An 11,116-nucleotide genomic window follows, 5' to 3' on the forward strand; every position below is an offset into this window, starting at 1 on the left:
TGTGAGTCAAACTATACAAAATAAATTAGAAGCATACCTGAAATAAAAAGGGGGATTGGACATGGTGCTGCTTCCACAGTGATGGTGAGGTGGTATGCCGCACCATGTCCAATCACCATCACAGTGGTATGCCACACCAAAATTGTGGAAGTAGCCACCAGGCCTCGGCTTGGCATTCACCTTGGCAGGACCTAAAGTCTCATGCCCATCCTGCTGCATTGGCCCAACCATGACACCAGCCTTTATGAGGTTGGGCCTTCACTTGAACCTACATGCTAGCCCACAGGGCTGGGTTTTTGTGATTCCGTGCATCACCCACAAAGCCAGCTCCTGTTGGGCCTTGTCCCGTGCACCATTCTTCGGCCCAAACGAAAACCCAGCTGCCGCTGGGGGATTTCTTCCACCCCGTCGCCTGCAGCCATGGCCCGAGGTCCTTTTTTTTGGGCCTTGCCTTATACTTAAGGCATCAACCTATGCCCCTTACACACGGCACCAAGCCCAAATTATTTTGGGGCTATATTTTCGATCCAATAATATTATTTTAATATTATCTAGCTTCTGCAATCGACCCCGTATAGCCCGATTTATTGAATTAATTAAAAGTGACCTACAGTCCATTAATCTGATAATGAATCCAAAATTATTAACCTGAAGATCACTTTTGGACATTAATGATTCAATAATTTATTTTTATACTTTGAACCGTCACATACTTTCGTAGTAGCGAAGCTCTCACACTTGAGTTCCGGAAGAACCTCAAATCCACTATATTCAAATTAGTATATTGCATTTTTTTTTCTTGCAGGAACCTTTCATTATGAACTGATTGTTCATAAAACTAAATTGAACCTGTAGTTTCAAATTTAGTGCCTTTGAAACCCGAAGTTTTCATTCAAAACATACCACATGAAACCTGTAGTTTTCATGCATAAATTAAACCAATACTTGTCTATAGAACCTGTATGTTATATGATATATGTTTATGGCTTACCATATGACTACTCATGTTTTTCCCTCTGTTTTAGGGACATGTCAAACTTGAACAAGCTCGATTTCTCCGCTCTAGAAGTCTCTGGAAGAAACTATCTAAAGTGGGTTCAAGACATGAAGCTTCATTTAACTGTAAAGGGCATTAGAGCCATCATCGAGGCACTTATCGCCGACAAACCTGTTGACGAAGCTTAGAAGGTTACTGCAATGATCTTCATTCGAAGACACATCCATGATGCATTGCAGATTGAGTATCTCGTTGAGAAGGACCCACGCACCCTCTGGCTTACTCTGGCTGACTATTTCGATCACCAGAAAGACATATACTTGCCTGAAGCAAGACACGACTGGTAGCATCTTCGCTTCCAGGACTTTAAGTCTGTGAATGAATACAACTCTGAAGTTTGTAGAATCCGTTATTTGTAGAAATTCTGCAAAATGGAACTAACCGAATCATATTTCCTGGAGAAGACCTATTCGACCTTCCATGCACCAATATTATCCTGCATCAACAATATAGGGTACAGAAATTCACCAAGTTTTCAGATTTGATCTTTGTTTTACTTCTCGCTGCAAAGCAGAACCAGCTTCTGATGAAGAATCATCAAGCTCAACTCATTGGCTCGAACGTTGTGCCTGCAACACATGCGACCTATTCTAGCAGACATTAATGATGAAAGAATTGTCGTAGCCATGACAATGGGTGACAAATCCAACCACGGGCCTAAGGTTAACAGAGTGCCGCACCTAAGGGAAGAAATGTAACCCAACAACGTCCACCACTCGCCTCTAAGGCCCCAAACTTCAAGAACAAGGGCAAAGCTCCCGTTCAGCCCGCTTCTACGGAACTGGACATATGCTATCGCTATGGATCAAGGGATCATTGGTCATGCGTATGCCGAGCTTCCCTTGAGGCTATTGCCAAGTATCATTTCCGTCGTGAGTCTAACTTTGCATATGTGGATCATTCAGAAGACGCAACTACATCAATGGAGATATCAGATTTTCAAGAGGCGTCAGCACCTATGGATGAATAAATTAGACATGTTTTTAGGGTGTTTACCCCTAGTGGCCGAACCCACTAGGAGTGGCCAGCCCTACCCCCTATTTTGCTAGGTTTATAGTTTAATTTTGAATAATTTTCCTAAGTGTTTGGAATAATTTGTTTGGTTTTGGTTTGTTTTGAATTATGGATTATTATTTGAATGGATATTATTTTCTCGAATTTCTTAATTGAATGAATGGACTTATATCTATGCATGTGACCAATTCAATCAATTTATTTTTAGGTATGTATAGTGGGGAAGATAGTGCAACCACGCACACTATCTTGCGTGAAAAACACTATTTTACCAACTTCATACCCAAGAAAGCTCATTTGACAACTCTTTCAGGCTCATCCAACCTGATTGAAGGATATGGAAAGGCATGCATCATGTTGTCCAATGGTACAATTCTAACCATTAAGGAAGCACTCTATTCTCCACGTTCCGGAAGAATGTTGCTGAGTTTTAGAGATATTAGAGATAATCAATATCATCTTGAAACCATTGAAGATCATGGTTCTGAATTTCTTTGTATCACTTCGTATGATATATGGCCAGAAGCATATTTACGAGAAGTTAGAACGCTTGCCGAATGGGTTGTACATCATAAACATTCGCGGCATAGAAGCCCACAGTGTGGCCGGCCCTATGCCTGAGTTACAGGACACTTTGTTGCTTTAGCATGACCATTTGAGACATCCTGGACGTGACATAATGCACCGTATCCTCAAATTTTACACAGGCATAAGTTACATCCCTATGTTGGACTCTCGCCATACAAAGCATGTTCTTTAAGGAAGTTGAATACTCAACCCTCATATACAAAGATTATTCACGACCCCCTAAATTTCTTCAGAGGATTCAAGTGGACATTTGTGGACTTATCCAACCAACCTGCTGACCATTTAGATATTTTATGGTGTTGGTTGATGCATCGACACAATGGTCACATGTGTGCTTATTGTCCACACACAACACCACGTTTGCTAAACTCTTGGCTCAAATCATTAAGCTAAGGGCTCACCACCCTAATTATCCGATCAAGTCGATTCGACTAGATTATGTTGGAGAGTTTACGTCACAGACTTTTGACGATTATTACATGTCAGTAGGGATTGAAATGGAACATCCTGTGCCCTATGCTCACACCCAAAATGGCTTGGCAGAAGCTTTCATAAAGCGCCTTCAATTGATAGCTCAGACTTTGGTTATGAGAACCAAACTGCCAGTATCTGCCTGGGGCTGTGCAATATTGCACGCAGCTATGTGGATCTGCCTGAGGCCCACCGCTACCCAACCACATTCACAGTTATAGTTAGTCACTGGATACGAGCCTGATGTCTTGCATTTATGGGTGTTTGGGTGCGCCATTTTTGTGCCAATAGCACCGCCGCTACGTACCAAAATAGGTCCTCAGAGAAAAATAGGAATCTATGTCGGTCATGATTCACCATCAATTGTTCGATACTTAGAACCCTTGATAGAAGATCTCTTTACTGCACGTTTTGCGGATTGTCACTTTGATGAGATAGTCTTCCAGTCGTTAAGGGGAGATAAACATGCTAACGTTCCCGTAGAACACTGTGAATTGTCGTGGTGTGCTCCCACTATGTCTCATTTAGATCCCTGCACTGCCCAGTCTGAAACTGAGGTGTGATAAATTAGAGATCTTCAGAGCATTGCTCAAAGCATACCGGATGCTTTTAATGATCTAGCAAATGTGACAAGATCACATATACCCGCTACAAATACACCTGCAAGGATAGATATACCCCGTGTACATCAACAACCCACTTAGGAAAGTCGGACCATCCTTGAAGGTGGAGAGGTTGCACCCTCTACACAGCAAGGTACATTGGCGGCTAGCCAATCACCTACTCCGACCCTGAAGTATGGCAAACCTCTTCAAATGATTCACAACCTCGGAAGAGGAAAATGGCACTAACTAGCAACCCTAGTTTGAATCCGACCATTGCTCACTCATCCGTTCCAATGGATAAAGTTATTCTAGATTACAGTGATGCTTCAGATGAAACATGCCGGCATCCCGAGAATCGTGAGATTTTAGTCCACTACACAGTATTGGATAAGGTTTAGAATAGGAATGAGATGATCGTCGACGATGCATTCTCGTACTCAGTAGCTACTGACATCATGCTTAGCGATGACAGTGAACCACGTTCCACCGATGAATGCCGACGTAGAACCGATTGGTCAAATTGGAAACAAGCAATCCAGGTCAAACTCGATTCGCTCGTAAAACATGAGGTATTTGGACCTATCGTTCCTACACCACCACGAGTGAAGCTTGTTGACTACAAGTGAGTTTTCGTGAGGAAGCATAATGAGAAGAATGAAATAGTGTGATATAAAGCACGCCTCGTAATGCAAGGCTTCTCTCAGTGCCCTATGATTGATTATGAGGAGACATATTCCCCCGAAATGGACGTAATAACGTTCCGCTACCTAATTAGTTTGGTAGTTTTCGAAAAACTGAATATGCAGCTTATGGACATGGTAACCACATATCTCTATAAGGATTTAGATACGGAAATACACATGAAAGTTCCAGAAGGACTTCCATTGACTGGCTCAAATAGTTCTAGACCACGGAACACTCTCTCAATTAGGTTGAGGAGGTTACTTTACGGATTGAAACAATCCAGGCGGATGTGGTATAACCATCTAAGTGAATATTTGACAAGTCAGGGTTATGTGAGCAACGAACTATGCCCATGTGTGTTCATAAAGAAGTCATATTCTGAATTTGCAATCGTTGCAGTTTAAGTCGATGACATGAATCTCATTGGGACTCCCGCAAAGCTTGAGGAAATTGTTGCACACTTGAAATTGGAATTTGAGATGAAGGATCTTGGGAAAACTCGATATTGCCTCGGCCTAGAGATCAAGCATTGTTCGGATGGAATCCTAGTACATCAATCGAACTACACCCAAAAGGTGTTGCATTGTTTTAATGAGGATAAAGCGAAACCTTCGAGTACACTGATGATCGTTTAGACTCTAGATGCTCAATGAGATCCCTTCCATCCAAAGGAGGATGAGGAAGAGATTTTGGAACTCGAAGTTCATTACCTAAGTGCAATTGGGGCTTTATTGTACTTCGCTTAATGCACTAAACCTGACATCTCGTTCGCTATGAATCTATTGGCAAGATATAACAATGCGCCCACACGCAGGCACTGGAATGGTATTAAAGACATTTTTCACTACCTCAAAGGTACAACAGATTTGGGGTTGTTCTATACCCGCGAATCTCCAAATATTGCCGCCCCCTATGGTACTCGGATTGATTTTCGCCTTATTGGTTAGGCAGATGCTGGATATCTTTCTGACCCACATAGAGCACATTCTTAAATAGGTTATGTCTTTACTATTGGAGACACCACTATATCTTGGAGGTCCACCAAGAAAACACTAGTTGCAACTTCGTCTAACCATGCTGAGATTCTCACCCTACCTGAAGCATCGCATGAGTGTTTTTGGCTGAGAGAAGTTATGGGACATATTCGAAGCACTAGTGGTCTTACATCAGTCGTTGACCTTCCTACGACGATCTTTGAAGACAATGCAACATGTATTGAGCAGTTGAAGAAGGGATACATCAAGGGAGACAACACCAAGCATATAGCACCGAAGTTCTTTTACTCACACCAGCAGTAGCAGCATCAGAACATTGAAGTCAAGCAAATCCGTTCCCAGGACAACCTGGCTAATCTCTTCACCAAGTTGTTGCCCAAGTTTACTTTTAAGAAGCTTGTCCAAGGAATCAGTATGCGTAAATTATCTGAGTTGAATCGTTTGTAGTTCTCTTATTTAAAAGTTATGTCTAACTCAGGGGGAGTATCTAGAAGCATACTCACATAATCTTAATGTACTCTTTTTCCCACTAGGTTTTTGCTACCTAACGAGGTTTTAATAAGGCACCCATCTTGGGATGATCGTACTCCGTTGAGTTCTCTACCTTTATCCAGTTTGACGTTTGTTTAAAGACATTATGCATACTTCTCACTTTTCTCTTTAATCTATCGGTTTTCCCCATGCCTTGGGTTTTACCATAACGAGGTTTTGTGAGTTTTACTACAAATGCATACTTCGATTAAATTTTAGACTCGTGATCACCCGTTGTGCCGATGACTTCATCAACTATTCTACCTTATCTACTGAAGATCTGATGGGATAGTTTGTTGAGTATTAACACACTCAAGGGGGAGTGTTGCAGTCATATTTAGAATAGGAATGTGATTGTGTAAATCCTAGGAGATATGGGAAAGTATCTTATATTCTTATTAGGACTAGATTACCTATTAAATGTTGTAATCCTAAAGGGAAAGGTTTTTACCTATCCTACTACTATAAATAAAGGCACAATGGGGTGAATCAAACACACCTCACAATTAAATCAATCTCTCTTCTCTCTTATTGTGGCCTGCTTCCCTCTCTCTCTCTCTCTCTAAACCCTAGATCATTCAATCAAATAGGCCACAATAGGTACATTATTTTCCTGCTATAATTTTGTGAAGAACAATATTACTCTAATATTTATTTTGAAGTATTTATTATATTTTAAAAATATATTTTAGTTTGTTTAAATTTCATAATTTGTGGGACAATAAATGCATAAATGCATGAGTTAAATCTCTTAAATGATGTTAATGACCTCAATCAAAATATTAAACAAACAAGATTTTAGTCAAACAATTAGGTTGATTAAGGACGGGAACCAAAATGACCCTAATACTAAAAATGAACTAGCAACTGCTAATTAAGAAAACACTATTTGAATTCAAGCAGTCTACATTTTTTTTAAATAATTTGAAAACTTGGTTATATATGGGTCCCAACAGTTCCAAATGAAAGCTTGGTTAAACTCTATGCATCAACTCTCTCCATGATTTTTTTCCACCTTATGGTAATTCTCTGTTATTTCACGATGCATTTATTTTCACATTCCAAAATCTTTCCAAAGTCTTTGTTATTTTACATTCAACATATAAAGATTGGTCTCCACGCCACCTCTTAAGATATACATTGGTGATCTTCTTCAAACATTCGTTAAACCGCGTGTATTGGGGAAGATTATTTTCTGCATGGATCGATGGCCTTGAACATTTATTGTGTAATATTATATGAAATCTCAGAAGGCTTGAAAGTCAATATATTACCGAAAAGGAAGTTTCAATATATATCACAGAGAAACTTCGGAAGATAAGAATGGAGGGAAAATATTAACAGATATTCCCCATACAATTTGAATCTCCACATATATATTAAATTATATAAAGATGTCGACCTTGTCAGAAATTTGTTTTCCTTTTCGAGGATTTTTTCCGAACCCCCAACGCTTCTCAGCTCATCAGACAACTCGGTCAGCATTCAGGATGTATATAGAAAAAAAACGGAGTTACAATTAATACAAATAGCTGCGTTTACATTTGCAGTTACGTGGAAACGAAACTGCTAGATACGAGCCCGGTGTCTATAAATACATTTCCAACATATTCAATGCAAAAGCCACAACTTGATCTCCTCCTTCGTATACCTTCTGTAAACAAGTTTAATCAAGTTTACCATTAGCAGCTATGTCTTCTAGTAAGAAATTTGATGCAGCAACGGTCATTTATCCTGGCACGAAACGCGGTTCGTCGTCCCATTCTCAGAGTGGTGGAGGTCCGAATCCACCAAAGGCTCAGGGTGCTCTAGCAAGGGACAAGAAGAAATCTGGGTAAAGCTGCCGAAAAATCATATATGCATGGCTGCTACAAAAATTTCTTCAAGATAAATAAGCACATTATTTTCTTAGGTTCAATTAGTATTATTTTATTGTGAAAATGGGTGGATTTGCTAAGAACAAATCCCACTTAGGATGTAACAGAAGAAATAAATTAGTATATTCTTTTATTTTGTTCCACAGTTGATGTTTCTTAATTGATTATTTTTAAGAATCTAGTAATTCATGAATATTCTCATTGATGATGTTTATACCACATTTTAATTTTGAGACTCGACTATCCAACAGGAAAATATCAAATATGTAAATGAATTATGAAATGCATTCAGCATGTGAATCGCATTTAACAATATGTAAAATAAAAACAAAATAAATTTTACTTTTTTATTTAAAAACGATACAAATAATTTAAATTCAGAATGCAATAATCTGATGATAAACGCTTTCCCCATAAATATAAATTTTTTGCATGGCATCCTGGTTCTCGTTCGGCTGCCAATACATTTTTCTGTACCTGTAAAAATACACAGGAGCAGGAAGTAAGAAAAATAAAATAAAAAAAATAAAAAAAAAATAAAAATAAAAAAAAAAACTAAAAGCCGAAAGTACAGAATACGTGGCGCAACTCCCGATGCGTTTAGAACTTCCCACCAACACATCATCCCTTCCGTTCCCTTTAACTCTGTCATAACAACGATCTTTACTTTCTGCCACCAAATCCAACCCCTTCACATCCACGCCGTTATTCTCATACCGCTCAAGCCTCTCTCTCCTCTTTCTCTCTCAGCTTTAGGCGGAAGAAGATGAAGGCCTCCCTCGCAATGTGAACCCTAAAAGGAACGAAACGGTAATTTTCAGCGACTTTTCCTTTCTCTTTCGTTCGCTCCAGCAGTTTGGAAATCCTAGGTTTTTTTCTGCAATTTATATTTCCATTATTGAACTTTAATGCTTATTTTTCCTAAGGTTTCTTCAATTTTATGATTTTTAAGAATAATTGAATTTTGTTTCTTTTTTTTTTTTTTTGTCTTTTTTTTTTTTTTTTTTTTGTATGTAGTTGTTAGGTTACTGATTACTTTAGTTTGCTCTTAACTCTCTTTTTTTTCTTTGTTCATGATTTTTGTTTTGGTTTTTGAATTGCAAATTTAGGGGAGTGGTTGGTTTAGATGTTAATTTTGCGGACTTAGTTTGCTTCGTAGTATAATATGTAGAAACGCATCATGTTAGTCTGGAAGCAATAATGTGCAGAGTATTTCCTTAAAAGGTGACATACAATGGAAGAAACCGAATAATTGTTCCATTAATTGAATACAACAGATGATGTCGCAGTAATTAGATACAGGTAATTATGATGTAGTGTTGATTTTCCCTTGCCTTTCGTAAGGATGAGCTGTTCTTGGATTCTCTACTTAGAAGATTAGGTTGCGGCTATTAAACATGAAGGACAGACTAAATCTTGTTTATTTTCTGTCTTCCAGAAGAGTGAAATTTTGGCTCACAGTGAGGGCGTATGCTATCTGGACGATCATGGGGTCAGTTTTCTGCTTTACATATCATCAAAATAAGATAAAGAAAGCTCAAATGTACAATTTTCTTCTGTCAAAATAGAAATTCTGGACGTGTCTTTGTTTTATGGATCGATAGTGTTTGTCTTAACAGAACATTTATCTTAAATTTTGAGGACATATTTCTTCTATTTTCTTTTATTTTGAGCACATGTTAAGAAAGGACATTGATAACCTGCAGTTCCTTGTTTTACAATTATTTGTCCAGTGGAAAATTGGTAGCCCTCACGATGAGGTCTTTGGATGCTTGCTTGTGATGTTTTGCGCATGCACACACTTATCAGACATACTTCCATTTTATGTTAGGTAGTCACATAAATTTAATCGTTGGATTGCTGGCATTTGTTGCTTCGTTTGTTTGTGATTTATTGACCTGAGTATGTGCATTTTACAGATATATTCATTGCAAGAAATTATTCTCCAGATGTGAGTTTGACTCCATTAAAACTAGACGTGTTATACTGGGTTTTATGCATTGTTGTCTGATGCTCTATCCCTTTACCCATTGTCATTAGATTGTGTTGACCTCTTTCCATTTGCATTTCAGGTGAAGAGTTTGACAGAATCACTGGCAATTTCAAATTCATTTGCATCAAATGTTTCGTTGTCCATGCCTACAAATTTATCAACACCAATTGCAGAACCATCATGTACCCCTAGCTATCCACTATTTCCCAACTCAACCCCATCAAGACGAGCCCGTCGTTCACCAGGACATGAGCTGTTGAGACAGGTTTCTGATAGTCGGATATTGGGATTAAAATCTCCAAATAACAACTCAATATCTGAAGGAAGACAATCATTTGTACTCTCTACTTGCAGCAATGACATGGCGCCTGGATCTCTAGGTGGGTCCTCTGATGGCTGGTCTATGCGTACCTTTTCTGAGCTCGTGGCCTATTCTCAAAGGGAAAGATGGTCTTTTGACAGTGAGAACTTTGGATATATCCATGGAAAGCTAACTGGATCCAACAGCAGGTTCTCATGTTCTCCTTCCATAGATTTGCAGTCTTGTGGAGTTTGCTCAAAGCTTTTAACAGAGAGATCTTCATGGAGCATCCAGAAAATTATTGCCGGCAGTGACACGTCAGTGGTTTCTGTGTTGATATGTGGACATTTGTACCATGCCGAGTGCTTGGAGACTATGACATTGGAGGTTGATAAGTCTGACCCGGCTTGCCCAATTTGTATGGTCGGAGAGAAGCAAGTATTAAAGATGTCGAGAAAAGCTTTAAGAGCCAAAGCAGAGCTCAAAGCCAAAAACCTTAAGATATCCAAAAATAGAGTTGTACATAGCTACTTTGATGATGATTACGATGTTTTTGAGCATCAGAAGAATGCCGATAGGAAAGTAAAAGTATCTAAGATGGAACCCAGTTCCAGCACTCGGAACAACTCTGCGAAACCTTTCTTGAAACGGCACTTCTCGCTTGGGTCAAGGTGGAGTAGATCCCTATCAGAAAATGATTATGCTAGGAGGAAGTGGTTCTGGACCAGACATCGCAAAGATTGAGCTCCTGAACCCCAGCTGGTAAAGAAGAGGCAAGCAGAAGTCTAATTATAGATGTTTTACCACCACCATTAGGTTTTTTCTTCTGGAATTTGTAGTCTGAGCTTCGATAATAAATTCAGTTTCATTTCGAAAGTTCCTTTTCACAAAATTCCCAGATATCTGTCGTAAATACCATGCCTGTGCGTACTTCCGTGTCTGCGAATTCATCAATTGTTGTCATGGGTTCGGAGAACGATGGAATCCAATTCCTCGTACG

The 11,116-nt window shown here is 39.1% G+C and overlaps 1 protein-coding gene across 1 annotated transcript in view; it reads left to right on the forward strand.

Annotated features, from left to right (window-relative positions):
• The first annotated feature begins 9,764 nt into the window (after positions 1–9,764).
• The window catches only part of LOC103934715, a 1,712-nt gene continuing 360 nt past the window's right edge, over positions 9,765–11,116 (forward strand). Inside the window, exon 1 of the mRNA XM_048588921.1 lies at positions 9,765–10,878. Coding sequence (XP_048444878.1) covers positions 9,958–10,860 — 903 coding nt within the window. The 5' untranslated portion in view covers positions 9,765–9,957 and the 3' untranslated portion in view covers positions 10,861–10,878. The remainder of the gene's footprint in view (positions 10,879–11,116) is intronic.

Source organism: the organism of the source record quoted next, unplaced genomic scaffold, assembly GCF_019419815.1.
Source record: "Pyrus x bretschneideri cultivar Hongxiangsu unplaced genomic scaffold, Pyrus_bretschneideri_v1 Contig29, whole genome shotgun sequence".
NCBI lineage: Eukaryota > Viridiplantae > Streptophyta > Magnoliopsida > Rosales > Rosaceae > Pyrus > Pyrus x bretschneideri.